This window comes from Nipponia nippon, unplaced genomic scaffold, assembly GCF_047370975.1.
Source record: "Nipponia nippon isolate SJK-2023a ecotype South Korea unplaced genomic scaffold, ASM4737097v1 scaffold_10, whole genome shotgun sequence".
Classification (NCBI taxonomy): Eukaryota; Metazoa; Chordata; class Aves; order Pelecaniformes; family Threskiornithidae; genus Nipponia; species Nipponia nippon.
This window is the reverse complement of record NW_028262291.1, coordinates 8,623,706-8,640,954: the sequence shown is the minus strand read 5'-3', so window position 1 is coordinate 8,640,954 and position 17,249 is coordinate 8,623,706. Positions and strand designations below refer to the sequence as shown.

The 17,249-nt window shown below is 37.9% G+C and overlaps 2 protein-coding genes across 8 annotated transcripts in view; one reads left to right on the top strand and one right to left on the bottom strand.

Moving 5' to 3' along the window:
* Positions 1–11,861, bottom strand: part of ELP4 (elongator acetyltransferase complex subunit 4) — a 152,204-nt gene extending 140,343 nt beyond the window's left edge. Inside the window, exons 1-2 of one of the 2 annotated variants that reach the window (XM_087746727.1) lie at positions 11,668–11,861; positions 5,907–5,942 (exon numbers count right to left, since the gene is read on the bottom strand). In XM_087746727.1, the coding sequence (XP_087602853.1) occupies positions 5,907–5,942; positions 11,668–11,842 (211 nt within the window). In that variant the 5' untranslated portion in view covers positions 11,843–11,861. Of the gene's footprint in view, positions 1–5,906; positions 5,943–11,424; positions 11,644–11,667 lie in introns of those variants that run through there. The other variant, XM_087746729.1, reaches the window with a different exon arrangement.
* A 120-nt stretch (positions 11,862–11,981) lies between these two features.
* The window catches only part of IMMP1L (inner mitochondrial membrane peptidase subunit 1), a 58,282-nt gene continuing 53,014 nt past the window's right edge, over positions 11,982–17,249 (top strand). For all 6 annotated transcript variants that reach the window (XM_087743717.1, XM_087743697.1, XM_087743726.1 and 3 more), the window contains exon 1: positions 11,982–12,020. The gene's annotated coding sequence lies outside the window, so the exon portion shown is untranslated. The remainder of the gene's footprint in view (positions 12,021–17,249) is intronic.

Sequence of the window (17,249 nt, the reverse complement as noted above, 5' to 3'; positions counted from 1 at the left end):
TACTTCAGGAAGGTGAATTCTGGTAACTTGTATTTTATAGAATTATATTTAGCAAATCATTGTTTTGTACCTCTCCAGAGATTATCTTTTTCAACCTTAAAAAGATGATAAATTCAATTATATTGACAAGTGAAGAGAGCTCTTACCAGTCAGGTTAAATTGCATGTCTAGCAAAAATAAGAGTAGCTAATTAAAGTAGCTGAAACTGCTTCAAGGCTTAGAATGTACAAGTATAGACCTGCTTTTAACCAGACAACTTTAACTTTTAATAACTGACCTCAGCTACCAAAAACCCTCCTACTGATAATCTTTAAAACATTTAGCCGTCAATGACCTTGTCAAATCTAGAGCATCTTAAAGGTATGTAAGAATAGGTTCTTACAGGGTACCCATGACAGACCTATTTCAGTGTGCTGCAACTCGCTATGCAGAATGTGTTATATAAACAAGGCTAATATTTAAAAAACAAAATAACACCCTCCTGGAAACTCTTCCTGAGGCTGGCAAAACAGACATACAACAGGTTGGAGTACATCAGAGAGGGGAGCGGGGAAAGGAGTGTGCTTAATCAACAGCTGTACTATTTGTTTTTTTTTGAAAGGGGAGATTCTTGTAGAAAGCTAATCTTCTGGAGCAGTTTAAGATGAAACAACAAACAAATGGTCTCACATTCATATTGACAAACTCTTTTGATAGTGTTCAAATTTCATTTCACACAGAGTCAGAATGCTTGTTTTACCACTTCTTATAAACCCAGTACAGTAAGATCTTTTGAAATTAAAGTACTAGTTAAAATCCAAAACATTCTTGCTATATGAACAAAACCCAGGAAGTTTCAAGTTCCTCTAGTAGCTAGGATCTTGCGTGGGATTACCACGTGCCTCAACTCTCTAATTCTCACATAAATAAAACACTGTCAAAAGAATATATTATAGAATTAAGTTCAAATGAAAATCATGATGCATTTTATTACGAATTAAATTTTTAAAAATTGGGCACTTGTATTTCAAATAGTATTTTACAGGCTTATCAAGTAACCTGCGCCATTACTACATCTCCAGAACACAACCGTTAAAATAAATATTTTAATACCCTGGATCTATTATTATTTGGTTAAATTAACCAAGATAATGTGTCAAATAATGAAGATGAGCATTTAATTTGCAAAGGGAGCTAAGCTAAAAGTAATGCAATTTATTCTTGCCTTAGAGAATGTTGAAGGAAGGGGGAAGAATTTAACCTTCTTATAACACTTGGAGTACAACGCAGAAAGATCTTCCTAGGAGGTTTATCACTGACAGCTTCAATCCTGTATAATATTAAGCTTGCCTAGACTAATCTCATGACAGAATTTTTTTGTATACTGACAGGATATTCTAACAATGCAGTTACAATTCTACTTGCACCAACTTTAAAAATTAGTCTAAAAATTTTTAGACTAATGAGTCATGAATAAATATAGTTCTTACTTTAAGACTTTTCGTATATAATTATATGTTTCAAAATAATATATGGTAAGTTTTATTTGGGAAAAAAATTAGCTTTCAGATCTAAAAGAGAGACTCTTCTTCACGTTTCTGTAAAGCTAAGCTTAATATCAGATCACAAATGAACAACCAATGCAGGGGATAAGTGAATTGAAACCCACCGCTGAGTACTGCCAGTTATGCACTCAGAAGAGAGGAAAAAAAATTCAGGTAAAAATCCTATCATTTTCAAATCATTGAGTCTTGTCATCTCTTTTATTAGAACACAAAGCTCACTGCCTTTGTACTCGCTTCATCTGGTGCCATTAAGGTCAGGTCAAATGGATAGCTAACCCTATGCTCAACAGTAGCCAAAAGCAGATATTTAGGAAGAGGTAAGAAGAACAGAACAAGCAAATGTGATGCTTCACCCAAGCACTTGCTCAGCCTCCCACCATTTGTAGCTCAAGGACTTCCTTAGCTGGACTTGGTATCTGCTAACCTAGAAATGCAAATGGCTTTCTCTTCCATCAAGCTGCCCAGTTTCTCTCAGAGACCATGATTTTTTTTTTACATCCACAACACCCTGTGGTGAAGTATTCCACCACTTAATTGCATACCATCTGAAGAACAACTTCCATTTGCTTATTGACAATCTTCCAGCTAGTAGGTTCATTTGATGCCACCCAGTTCATCTGCTGGAAGGGGCAGTGAATATTGTAATGGGAAGACAAAACAAAACTCATCTAGTTTCATAATCTGATCTGTGTAAAATATGATAGGTTCTAGCATTTTTTTCTTCCTTTGTCCATAGCAAGATTGCAGCTCTTCTCAAACTGAGTGAAAAAAGCAAGATCTTCACTGAAAGCAGTAAGAGAGAAAACTTCTGTAATTTTCCTGAATTCACAGAAATTTGGGTGAAATTTCATGAGAAAATTAAGCTTAACTGGCACCTTCTGCTTTGAAAAAGGCCATCTACTTTCTTTCCTAGTCCTCACTGTTCAGTCCTTCTTTTCCTTGTGCTGGCTCTGGTACTCATCTCATATGTTAGTGAGCTGATTCAGGTTACCAAACAGACAGAAAAGCCCCCACTCTTTAACTGGGCGAGTTGAGTTTTCTGCCCACTTGGAAAGCTGACAGTTGAAAAGCACCAGCGCCAGCTCAAGGAACCAGACTGCACAGCCAAGAATGGGGAGAAGGATTTGGACAATTTCTTTCAGCAATAGTGAACTGCTATATCAATTCGGTTTTCTCAAAAAATCTGAACTTAAATGGTAGCCATTACACAGATAGTGGCCTATATGGAATTATGTATTGTCAGTTATTTTTTCTGGCAGGCAACTATTCAAATTACTTAATCTGCACCACAACATACACTAATTTATACACTTTACGTAAAAATCACAATTTTCTAAGATTCAGTGAGACAGCAACACCTGTCTCTAATGATGTATAAAATGCAGAAATAAAAACTAGCCTTAAAGTAACAACAAGCCATAATAAGAGCAATTACCTTGCTCACTGGCAAACAGAAAATGCTGTTCAGCCTCTAGTGCAGGTTCACATGAGCCGTATACCAACAAAAGAGAATATGAAGTAATCCTAATAGTGGCTAAAACAGATTTCAAGGAGGTTCTCCCCAAACGTCACTGTTCGGTTCTCTAGTGTTAAGACTAGTTCAAAATATTATAACAATTCAAACTATTTTAACCAAAATTCTAGATACAAATGCAGACCAGTCTCCCAAGTGATGGCTGTCATTCCACAGTGAAAGTAAAGACAGATAAAATGTTGGGACCACATTGTTTTCATCCCTTTCAGAAAATGACTGAAAATTACTGATTAAATCTTTCTTAAGGCTGAAAAGCCACCCTCTGAACAGCTGCTAGCCTACTGGTCCGTATCACTAGAGACATGATGTTATTGTCTTTGCATAAATTTCATGCCAATGAATTCTAAAAGATATTACCAGATATATTTTTAAGTGATCAGGAGATTAAACTTCTTGGAAGTTTAGAAACTTCAGAACATCAAGAAGGATATAATGGGAAGGATGCAATGGCAATGTCTTAAGTTGTGAAGCTAGTTTGCATTACAAACACCAAGAATGATTATTAGAAATGAACACAGAGTATGGTTCCTAGCTTTGATTATGAGAATGCCATTTGAAATAGTGTCAGAAGCATTACTAAAGTGAAGATAAATGGCATGTCCTGCTTATCCTCTATCCACAAGCTCATTCTCTCATACAGAAAGATTATTCAACATACCGGCTGCTACTTACATCCTTGTTTTCTTCTGAACTGCTGTTCAAGGGCTGCAATTCAGCGACTCCTCCAACAGCATTCAAAAATAGAAACTGTATTTGTATTTTCTAATCTTCCAGTTCCTTCTTTCCTTCACTGTCCTCTATCAGTTCTCATAAACACTAATGGTCTAACAATTCATCAGCAAGCTCTTTAAATACTCCACAGGCACAATCTATTTGAAACCACCCAAATCACCTAGGCATCCCTAGTCTGCATTTTCCCCAGACAAAGCTGAAATCTAGTCACTGTTCTCAATTATGATAGTCATGAGATTTCAGCGCTCCTTCTGGGTGAAGATTAATACAAAAATTTTTACAATTTTCCCCTGTCTCAATATCAACTATGACTAGCTTTTCCACTTCGTCAAGTAACCAACCAGCCCTTCTCTTGGACTTCTCATAACTACTGAGGTACTTAAGAAAAATCTGTATTACTCTTGATAAATCTTGTTAGTTGTATCTTACTCTGTACCTGAGTTTTTCAGATTTCGTCTCTACACTCCCATTTTAAAATTTTGCACTGATCCTCAACAACCTGTGAGGCATTTAAAAGCTCAGGATTTAGCCAAAAGGGTGTCTTGCTACACTTTCAATCTTCTGCAATGAGAAACTGGCATTTTTATTTGTAATAACACCTTTTTTACTTTCATCTTCCAGATTTTACCTACCAATTTCAAATCTATTGACAGCTGTCTTCCTATAATCCACTGTTTTAACTTAAAATAATAAATTTATTTTTAAGGCTTTAATGCAGGATTTTTGGCATTGTCATCTCACTTAGCTTTGCAATGTCATATATGTTTTCATTACTCCTACAAAATAAGGAAATTGAGGTACTTCACCTCTTATTCAGCGGGAGAAAACAATCACAACTTTCTAGACTCCAACAGTTCAGAGAAATTGCAGTGACTGGAATGCTAAGAGCTAGATCTATTGTCTCTAGGTTCCTAGTTCTCTGTTCCAGCAACTTGGTATCAAAAAGTAGGATTTAAATTGTTATACTATTTAAGATGTGAACACAGATTACAGATGCAGTTGTTTTCTACATAACTACAGGCATTTCTCTAATAACCTTTCATTTTTTTCCTGTAATATCAGCTCTTTTTGCTAGGAAAGTAACAAGCTTGAAAGTTTCTTATAAGAACCATTAATCTGATAAACATTTAAAATAGGAAAAAAAATCACATTTCTATTACCATTCAGCCCTTACATCACTTTGAAGTAGTTTTATATCCTTAGAACCCCAAGATTAATGAACTGATGTGACAAACCAGATGGTATCTCCTTCAGTTTCTCTTCTGCAACAACAATCGTCTTTATTTATATGCTGTAACTGTAAGCACTAACAAGACTAACTTGTAAGAAGTTAATCTTCCCTCACGATTGTGGTTTTCGTGACTATGCTTAAACTGAGGGGGCTGGGAAATGTTTCTTGGCTCTAAGGTCCAGTACGTACCCTGGGGATATGAAGACAAGATGTATGTGTACAATAGTCCTTTTCCCCTTTGCTACACTTTAAATAGAAAGGAAAGCTGGGCATCTCAGCTGCAATGGAGACATGGTACAGTCTACAAAGACAGTTTCAATGTAGTCTGCAAAAGGAATTCTGTTGCAACCTATTTAATCATCTCAGTGTGCCTCATCCACATCCTGACAGAAAGCAGGCTTCCATCAGCTTTCTCTTAGTTGATTCTGGCAACCAAAAGATGAAAAGATTCTGTATTTCACATCTTCCTCAGAAAGCCAAATTAAAAAAAAAAAAGAATCTTTGTGATGATAAACAGTCTGAATCTTACCGGAAATCAAGTAGTTTAGAAAATCTTAAATAATTCGAAAATTTTTCTAAAGAGTCCTGAAATTTGCTAAATGCCCTGCTTTCAAACAGAATTCTGTGGTATTCTTCTTGGGGGCTCAAACCGGCCTAAAAGCAAGGTTCTGATCCATCTCCAGTAATTCTTGAAATAGACAATAGTCCACTGTGAAAGCTAGCCAAAGTGAAGGGGCCTGAGAGTTATACTTTCTTAAAGTCTGACTTTAAAACATAATCAAAAGACAGGTTATTTGATAAATACATTAAAATGAGCAAAACATATCAGAATATGGCTTTTAGTATCTATATATTCTATACCAACCAATAAGAAGAAGGGTTCCAACAGCGACGCCTCCACCTGGAAACAAAACAAAATGAAGATTAAAGTAAGACTACATTTTAATACTATGTTAGAGAACAATTAAGTTTTCTTAGTTTATAAGTCAAAGAAAGGTGATAACGGGGAATTTAAAAATATAAAAGTGAACAACATTTTAATTACCTTTGCAATACTTCCTACAATTCTCTATTATGAAATAATTATACATTACATGTAATTATATATTACACATTACAATTACTTTCACAATGTACTGTACTATCATCATTGTGGTAAAAAGATCCTGCAGAGCTCTACACAAGTACGCTCAAGTACTACAATAATGATGTATGGTCTGAGCCAGCGAATTTTTACTTGGATGACCCAAGTGAGTAAACATTCTCCAAATTAAATCTGTATTAATCACTACCAAGTGATATACCTTCCTACCAAGAACCATGTATGTAAAGTGACCTACTAAGAGGCTAGCAAATTCCCACCCAGGTCAATCAGGCAAAATCCTGGCTCCACTGGTTTTTATCTTATTACTGAAAACAGACAAGACAACAAGGCAGGTAGGATTTTACCCAAGGAAACCTGGACTGACAGATCATAAACATCATAACACACATCCGAAAAAAAAAAAAATACTATCAAAGTCTTTTATAGCATGTCTTGGACATAAAAACAACTCTATGAATGCAGCTGATTGAAATATTTGTTCAAAAATAAAAATACATTTTGATGGTTTTACACATGGCCACTATTATTTTTCTTTCTTTTTGCTTAAACAATTACAATCAATGCTTATGTTCCAATCACAGATGACTGAATGAGTAATAGAACAGAATACTCCCAATATGTAGATTCTTATCCCATTGAGCTCAACAGTGTGGAGGAACAGAAAAAAAAAAAAAAAATCTATGAACTCCCATCCTGACTGCTTTATTTCCTCCTTGAAGAGACATGAAGCATGATTATGTAACAGTGGCTTAAATGGTTGTCCCAAGACGGAATTTTAACAAAGACAGTGAAAGAAGAATTCATATTTTATTTTAGGTGAAGAGTAAACTGTTTTATAATCTGAATTCCAAGACTGAAAATAGTGGAATAACTTGAAATCTTGATCTTAAAGGTCTTTTCCAACCTAAATGATTCTATGATTCTATGCAATCAGACTACAAATATTTTTTTGCACAATCATATAACGCTGTGACAAGAAAGCTCAAAATTTCTGGAAGCGTTCAGATGGCTATATGTAACTAGCCTATTGCAGTGTTTTGCGTGAAGGAAACTGCAGTATGTCTTATGCAATTACATACTGCTTTAAAAGTAAGTTAGGAGCAAATAGAATCACATCAGCACAATATCCAAAACTCATGATAAAAGTCAGTTCTGGACTGCATAGATGGACTCTAGTGAACAAGATAATTCAGTCTATCAATTTACTAGCTCATTAAACTTCACTTGAAATTGATTCCAATAGCGATTGGATCAACAACTTAATCTTTAGCTCTGCTGGTGGTACTATGAATGTCTGTAGCACCTGCAATGTTGATATATACCCAGAAGGAAGAGAAAAAGCAAATTTCTTTCCCATAGGCCAAAAAGTGCTAATATTGTCACACAATAACACCTGAATGAAAACCACAACAGAATCACTTTGTCATCATGCCATGATGTACCACAATTTGAGCAGTACATCACAGTGCAAATGTTGTTAGCTACTAGTTTCATAGTTGTAGTTCAACACATCACAGATTTTTTTAAGCTATGCTCCTGAGTCACCATGTACAAATGCCTCAATATTTATGGCAAGCTTACCAAGCAATCAAGCATTTCCTAGATATTTAAAAAAACCCCAACTATAACTACTGTTTATTGGAAAGTTACAATCACTCATGAAATCCCCATGTTCTAATTCATCCATTTTTGTTTCATTTTATTTGTTCAGGAGATAAATGCAAATGAACCCAAAAGATGTACTACGAAACCAGCCATAAGTAATGTATTGCCTCATGGCAATAAGGACTTAAAATCTTGGTTATAAAAAGCTCACTTGTAGCCACCACAGAAGTCGTGTCTCTTCCGCTTTTAAATTGCTTGCACAAGAGAGAATTTGTTTGCCAAGCAGTATGTCAGCACAGTGAAAATTCTCACAAGCTATATTTTCAGATCATCAATTGTACTGTCTCTTTCTACAAGCCAGAGTTGTAACATATGTGCACATACCCCGGTTGCTAAAGGCAAATTCAGGTCAGAGGATTGGCTTTACATTATCAGATGTAGTGAACAGTTTGAACAAGTGTATTCTATTAGATGGAATGTAAAACCATTGCAGTCACCATGGTTACATATTCATATTACAATGAGCAACTATAATAGTAAATTAAGCAAAAAACAGATGACAGGAAAAAGTAGCAGGAACGTTGATAGAATCAAAAGGAAGAGGTAAAATCTTCACGTTTCCTAAGAAAACTGCTGTGAACTTGTAATTCTTTCTTATTTTGATATTTTAATTTTTCTTTGCCAGTATCTAAGGCAGTACTACATGTAAACAGCTAAGCAAGACTCGTAACTTTCCGCTTTGCTACCTACAGCAATGAGATTTAACACCTTAGGGACAGAAATACAACAAACTTTGCAACTTGAAGTGTCCCAATCCTTTTCAAAGCATATCTGCGGCCTTTTTTCAAGCAGCTTGAAACAAAACATTCAATACCAAGCATGTGATAGTTATATTACACAATAGTTACAGCTCATTGCAGAGAACTGCTTCGGCACAGATCAGGCATATATGGTCTATAATAAACCTTGAAAGTAAACTTGAATATAAAGCCTGGAGATGTAACAATCACCCTAATGGTAACTTGACATTTGAAATCCAGCACTTATCTACCACTTCTTTTTGAAAGGAAATGCATTTATTAAGGAAGAGCTAGCTATCAACAATAATGCAACAAATGAGACAGTAGGGCTGGCTGTAGGTACTGTATCAGCTGCAGGGTAAAAGAAATTCCTCCACGTATCCTCTGCCTGTTCCTCTCTTCAAAAGTTTCTAATTAGACCTAGTAACACCGTGCTTTCCCTTACTCACGGTTATTCATAAGCTATATCTTCATGTCTGGCAAATAATACTGTATTTGGGTTGCACCTTCTGGACAAGGCAAACTCAAATCGAAGCCCAAAGCACCAGAGCTGGAAGACTATGCCTGGTGACCATTAAAAAATATGTCTGTGAAAGATATGAGACTAAAAGAGTGTATAATAACTTCCATTGGTAATTTATACAAAAAGGTTTGTCCTCAGTCCCTGGTGACAATAAAATTAAGTACTTTGTACAGTCAATTATTTAACTGCTAGTGGTCAAGATGAAAGAAAAAACGAAACAGCATTCTTTAAGCACATAAACAGCATTCTGCAAGACATTTATGAAGCATTTCCACACACATCCAAAAAGGACATGAAGGAGACCGAGTAAAATATTTCTACAGTCACCAGCACAGTGGGCTGCATCAACAGAAGCTCAGTCAGTTGGTCAAGGGATGTGACTACTCCCCTTTACACACCACTCATTAGATCACATCTGGAATACAATGTCCAGGTTTGGGCCCCTCAGTACAAGAAAGAAGTAAAGATAAACTGAGACGGGGCAAATGACCCAAGAGGAGTGGCTGAAGGAACTGGGCTCGTTTAACCTGGAGAAGAGAGGAAGACCTAAGAGCAGCCTGCCAGTACCTCAAGAGAAGCTACTGAGAAGACAGTTGAGCTCTTTGCTGAGGTGCACAGTGGGAGGGCAAGAAACAACAGGCATAAATTGAAACAAGAAAAGTTCCAAGTGGATACAAGGAAAAAGAAAATTCCCTATAAAGATAATTAAGCATGGGACTGGGTTGTCCAGAGAGGCTGTGAAATCTCTGCCATTGCAAATTTTTGAGACTCAACTGGACAAAGACCTCAGCAACCAACTCTGTATTCAGTGCTGAGCCTGCTTTAAGGTTGCAGTAGATGAATTTCTGAGGTCCCTCCCCAGCCTCCAAAATCAATGATTCCATACAGGTCCACCTAGCTGGGCGGTCTGTCTCCAACAGTGCCTAATACCTGGTATCAATGGAAATTTTATTATAGTACAGCATGTTTGGCATGAGTCTTTCCTGGTCTACCCACTCAGTCTCCCGAAATCAGTGAAAACCAGGCTAGGATGTTACCAAAGATTTAACACAGGAATATAGGGCTTCCCAGTTATTCAAAGATACCACAAACCAAAAAACATTGTAAAAGTGTTTTCAAAAGTTGCTATTAGAGTTGACGAACTTTCTTGATGTTCGAATGTAAAACTTGTTAAGGTCAGGAAATTACTGAATATTTAAAAGACAAGGAAAAGGCATTTTAGAAGGGATCCTGGGTTTATTGGAAGAAGTCTCCCCAGTTTCCATAACAAACCACTAATTATATTAGCAAATACCTGGACATTTAGGGGATTGCCACCATTGGAGCTGTCTACATCTTCTGACCCATGCTGTGCAAAATCCACTGTTTATAAAAGGGAATATGAACAAGAACTGGAACTTTCAATGCAAATTTTATATTTATGCAAAGGGTTTCACAAATTACACTCACTTAATGAAATACTTCTCTCTTAAGGAGGAAGAGCTTTCTCCATAAGGATGCCAATCCCTAATGGAAATGCAGATGGTCCCTACCAAACAGACAGACAGAGACAGACACAAAAGATACAAAAGTGTAATTCTCCTTAAGATACACCAGCTGCAAAAACTTTTTTATGGAATGGATATAACTTTTATATTTATCATTATTGATATAGAATATTCTTAGAAAGAAAAATGATATATTCCTATATTCCATGTACTCCTCCAGGGATGACTGAGCAAAGCTAAAGTCAAGCCTTCCTCAGCTAAAAGCAGTCCCACCTATGTACAGTGAAGATGTACTGCAACTGTACCAATAGTTAGTAAAAGGATCATGCAGCCCTAATGCATACAGATAAAACATGCTGCTTATACCCATGAAATGAATGAGTTCCCAATCCAAGTAAACGGTGCTAGTTCACGCCACAGATTATAACACAGCAATGGTCACAACAGATCAGTCCAAGGAGCTACCGAGTATCTTGACACTGACAATAGGCAAAAGCAGATTCACAGACAGTAAGAAGAGCATCACACCTGTGTAACTTATCTAAATGGGCATTTATAACGATGTAGCAGTGGTGAGCAAGACAGAAAAGCCGCACTGAGAGCTCAGTCTTATGGTCAAACGCATCCTAAAAATTGCCATACTGAAGGACCAGAACTGCACCACATTCAACGAGTTAATTCAGCAAACATGTTTTCCAAAACCAAAAACTTCAGACCCTTTACTGTGACAGTTTGAAATACAACAGGAATGTGTTACTAAGTAAATTTACAGAGTAGCTTTCTAGAAAGGTAGCTTAAACGGATTTAAACGGACGGCAAATGGCAATCCTCTGCTCCGCAAGCAAGCTACAAAGCAGGCGCACCTGCCTGTACCGCCATCCTCCTCCTCACACGGGGCGGCGCGGCTCAAGGCGGGAAACGGCTCCTGCTTTGCCCCTTCCTCTTCCCCCCCACACCCTGCCCCCAATCCCGGGAACTGCGGGGAGGGAGGAGAAGCCTGCGGGAGTAGCTGAGGGGTCGTGGCAGGTAAATGACAGGCAGGGCCTGGCAAAGGAGAGGGCCGCCGGGCGGGGGAGGGCAGCACCCAGGTCCCGCTCCCCACCAACCTAGCACACAATCCAGGGAGGGGACCCCGCTGGAGAGCAGCAGCTGCCCGTGGCGAACAGAAGGCCGAGTGCCCGCCACAGCGGCCAGGCGGCTGCCGGCCGCGGCCTTCCGCTGGAAGCTGGTGGCCCCGCGGCCCCGCGCCGCCCCGCCGGCCGCCGGCCCCGCCGCCGCCATCTCGGCTGCCTGTCGGATGACAGGAGCAGGGGGACGCCGGGAAGAATCGAGCCCTTTCCTCTCCACCAATGGGAGAGCGGCTTGGGGAACGCGCTATCCAATGGGAGACCGCGTTGTTTGCACGTCCCGGGCTAAAGGGGCGGGGGAAGGGCTGGGGCGTCCGGTAACGAGCAAGCAGGTGAGTGTGGCGGGGCCGGGATGGAGGGCCGCTTCGGCGGGGATTCTGGGGCTGAGGAGGGCCGGGGCTGAGGGGGGTCGGTAGCGGGAGGCGGCGGCCGGGCCTTGTCCCGCCCTGGCGCGGGGCCGGCGTGAGGAGGCGCGGGTAGTGCGGTACCGGTAGCTCGGCCGCGCTGCGGAGGGAAAAACCCCGCTGTCTTCCCTCGGGATGCCCGAGGTGTCGGTGAGGCTGAAGGACGGTGAGTCGTGGAGGGAGAGGCTCGCCTGGCCTATGCACCCCTGGGTTATCCGCCGGTCTCGGTGCCGCACCGGCGGCCTCACCCCCTTCGGAAAAAGCTTTTCTTGGGTGCGAGCCTGGACGTGAATAGGAAGGAAAAAGTATTTGTAAAACGTTCTTTTTTTTTTTTTTTTTCTAACGGTATTTAAGTAACTGTATGTAACATAGTATATAAGCATGCTTGGAGTCCCTCTCTTGTTTGTAAATAACCACGGATCTGTAACAAATGTGTCATTTAAGACCTCTCACTTGGAAGCAAGCTCATGTGTCAGTATGATGGTTCTGGACCACACCAAAAGCAAAAAGCTATAGAAGAAAAAATTGCTTTATGTGAGAAATGTAATTTCTATGCTTTATTAGCATTTATTGTTGAATCAGTTACTAATATCATAGAAAGTTATTTTGTGTATTTTGGAAAATTAGCATGTCCTTTACTTTCCATTAGCAATTTGTGGACAGTAGCCTGTGGCCTTGTACATGGCAGCAAACAACCGCCCTAAACTGAATCTATGTAAATATTGGTGAAATATCTGAATTTTATATTTCCTTTTACGTTCTCTTTTATACAAAGACATTAAAATAATTTTTATCTTAATGAAAAATTTTGGTATGCTTGCTTTGTAAACCAACATTTTATGTTATAGTACTCTGAATTTAAGAGAAATCCCTATAAGCATATAGAATAGCCACTGTCACAAGTATTTGTGTATTTGTTTTTAATCTGTTGGTGTTTCAGATGTATCAAAAGCTACTTGAAGACATTTGCACATGGCAGGATGTTCCAATGTTATAATTTTCTACTCTCTATCTTTAATTTCAATAAATGATTCTTGTCATTGCTATAAACCGTGGGTTTTGAACACCTGTGGTTGTTTTTAATTGAGGAAAAAAAATACTCAAATATAAACAGCAAGAAAGAGCAACAATCCTAAACCTCAAAGTTTTTGCTTCATATCAAATTCAAGCTCAGGAGCATGAAGTTTCAGTATTACATCTTCCTAGCTGGTGAAATTGCATTCCTTTTGCTGCTGACCAAGCTTCCTTACATGTTGATGGGTGGACAATTTAAGATCTTTATCATGAGTATCAAGAGGTTGTTTTAAAACTGTGAAATACTGAATAATAAATATTTAATTTCAAATGTAGATTATTGTCAAGTGGACATTAGAAGTATTTGTCTTTAGAGGAAAAAAATCAAAGGAGAAATTTAAAAACATGGCAAGAAATAAATGTAGCTATTAAATGTCATTTCTGTAGGATCTGCCTAATGATTTGTGAATATCTGGAATAGGAAAGACTTTAACAAAGTAAGGGCATAAAGCATAATTCACAATTCTTTTAAAAAAGTTCAAGAATCCATTATTGTCAGTGGGGTTCTCTGGTGTAAATTCCATATAATTGAGTGAGGAGGCTGAAACTTACACAGAGTTCTCCACTTTTAAAACATCACATCAGCTCTTCCATTTCTTGCTGTATGGTCATTCTGGAGTCCAGATACCTAAATATTTCAGATGTGAGTGCTTGCAGGTGTGTGTAACAATATTAAAAATTGCAGTATATATATAGAGAACTTTTTAATAGAATGCTTGTAACCCAAAGAGGATATCTTTAATAAGTCACCACTTATCTATCAGAAAAAAAGAATCAAATGATATCTTACATGTGCTTTGTCTCAGTGATTCCCCCCACCCCCATTCTAAGCAGTGCACTTTCTTTTGTTACTTCAGTGAGACAAAGTTTTTTCTTTGCTTGTTTTTTTAAGTAAAGCATACTACTATAGGTTGCATTAACTTTACAGAATAGGTGTAAATATACATCCAGGGCTGAGCCCTCTCTCTTGTTTGTCCATTACTCATTGGTACTTCCCTGACAGGTAGCTTTTATAATTATTTTCCTTTTTCTTATCTCATTTTCCTACAGGGCAATTAAAACTAGAGGCGAAATAATTTTTCATTTTGGAGCCCAGATTCTGAAAGCATTTTGCAATTGGGAATACTTGTACTGTGGCCCTGCCATTTTTAGAATTTCTTGCATGAAGTGCAAGTTCACTGGAAATCTCAGTGTCTCCTGAGCTGATCTAATGGGTCAGCATTGCTAAAAGAGGAAGTAGTGTTTCCTTTTCCTCCTCTGCTTCCAGTGATTCAGCCCAGCAAACCCTGGTGCTTGTCAGATCCTTTCTTAAGCTGATTCAGCTCAATAATCTGACTTGGAGCTATCTATCCACTTTCTCAATAGGTTAATTTTGTGTTATATTGCTGAGTTGATGCAATAAGGAAAAGGGCATATACAGACAGTGGGGAGGGAGCAATTGAACCTTCCACCTCTTGCTGACTGTGAACTCTTAATTCACCTCAACTTATGAACCTTGCAGCTATTTCAGAATTTTATGTATTTTTAAATAAAATATTTTTGTTATAAATTTTGTGAGTTGACAGCGTTTGAAATATAGAGAAACTGTCTCTTACAATGTAACTTACAACAGAAGAGACTGTTTCAGATATTACAAAAATATGATGAAGTAGAAATAGCTTTTCAGTGTAAGAACTGAACATTAAAAAGTATTGCAGTAGTTCTGTTTGTGGTCTTCATTTTTCTTCTGTCACGTTTTAAGATGATGGGTACAGTTAAAGTCCTACTGATTTAGAAAGCAGGTGGAAATAAGCTATTTTTCAAAGATTTAATTAAAAAAAAACCCTAGTTAATACAATAAAGCTCTATAAGTGCGTATATGCTTATGAAAACACCACTTACAACATCTCACTTTGCCTGCATTTCATTTCAGACAAATAGAGAAGAAACTAATTTTATGGAATTTTTAAAATTTAAGTCAATGGTGTTTCATTTTCAGGAATAATAACAGGTTTTTCACTCTCTTAGAATGGTATTAAAGGTTTGCTGATGTTCACATGTCTACTTTCCAAAAGATGAATTTCCAGCCATTGTAAAAGATCCCACTAGGGGCTGTCTGACAGAAAGCAAGACTGCAGGAATTGTAATTCTAGACATTGCTATATAAAAAAACCCTCATCCTCAAATACACATCAGTAGGTAGATAAGTCCTACCGTTCCTGCTCTAGGGATGGAATTGAAATGCAGAGAAACTAAAGAACACAGAGACCATTGCAAGTGATCAGGAAACATCTTAGCAAGTTATTTCTTGTCAGCTGGGCTCTGGCGACTGACTACGGTTATACTCAGGTCATTGTAAAATGGAGAAATTTAAACCTTTGTGTCTAGATGGGGATGTCTTAAACTGTAGAATAATCAACTTTTCTTTCTCGTTGCTTGCATATTATCATGTAGACCTGATCAAATGTTCATGTCAATTTTAACTGCAAATCCTAACTCTAGTATGAAGAAATCAAGCGCTCTGTTTTCCATTTCTTGTAAACTTGCTGATCCAAATCAACTACTTGTCTATGCCAAATGCAGGTTCTAAGATGGATTAAGAGGATTTTGGGTGAGAATTCCCTAAGGAAAAAATGGAGGGAATACAATGGGTGAGTGAGAGAGCAATCAAAACATTTGGGAAAAGGTATGCTTGGAATTTGATCTGCAAGTATGTTTGTCATTTCTCTTCAAAAGTCGTAGCTTACAGATTTGGTGAATATCCTAGTGTCCCCGAAATAGCAGCACTTTTTAAAGTGCGCTTTAGATGTTTTGTGCTTGATAAGAGGAAACACCCGTTGTGGCTGTCATTGCCTCTTTTCTTTATTTACTACCTGGAGCTTACATGGGTTGCAGGTGTAAACTCTTTGGATCTTCAGTTAATGCAAGCTGAGGCTGTATTTGAGCAGTGTTTCTCAACAAGACAATGATATTGATGTACATATTTTATTTTCCTTGATTTCAAATTGATGTTTTTGCTACGTTTTAATTGTGCCTTATAAGACTCAGTGTGTGCTCTTGTCCTTCTGTGGCAATGAGCAAAATGCTGTCCATTTTGTAATAAAAGACATCAGTGCATTTTGTTTCAAAACCGTATGTCTGCCTGGTCAGTTTTCAGTAATATTTTTCTGTTGGGTTTATGTATGGGGTAGAGAACAAGAAAACTGCATCCTAGTGGCAGTTCTAATTCATAATCTTATTAGCGTTTGCTGTTACATCGCCAAGCTGCTTCCCTCATCAGTTCTGGAATGTGATGGTATTAGACTGTACTGATTAAAGTTTTATAGTCACCAAATCAGATTAGCTATTGAGTCACCTGACAAGGTAGGGCTTGCAGTCATGTGATCCAGTGCCCTGCTGAGCTCCCGCTGGGAGCTGAAACAAGGTAGTTTGCTTTTGAGATGTTCTTAAGTATCTAACAGCATGGGTCATGGATTATGGCTGCAAAGAAGATGGCTTCATTTTCCTGATCTTTGAACTAGCTAGAATGGGATAAGTTTGAAAGTGCAGGATCTTCAGGCCATGAGCCAACAACTGGAAAGAATGTTTAATCCTGGAAGTTCTGACACCGAAAGACCTGTTGTGGTTTTTCTTTTTTTTTCAGTATGAAAAAGCTTAAAGACTGCTTATCCAATCAGTCCATGGAAAACGCGAGGATTAGTGGGAGGGTTTAAGACATACCAGTTGTATGATATTATATAAAACATGATATGATTTTCTTCAGAAAGCCTCTGCATGTTACCTAAATGCATCCCTGGAGGTATACTGAACAACAGTGATAAAAATTTGAATGTGTGTCAAATTTAATCAGCTCTTTTAAAATAGAAGCAAATAAATTAGGAGACATGAGTTAAAGTGGTATGTGCTGAAGACAATGGTTTAATAAATCATAAAAAAGTTATTTAATGTTTCTGTAATTTCAGATGATAAAAAATGTACAGTATAGTATTACTGAAACTTGCAGAACAGTAATATTGAAAATGTGTTGTAAGTTGAATGTACTGTCTTAATAAGCATCATACAGATTAGTGGTGTATTTCATAGAGATTATTTTCCTTCTGTTTG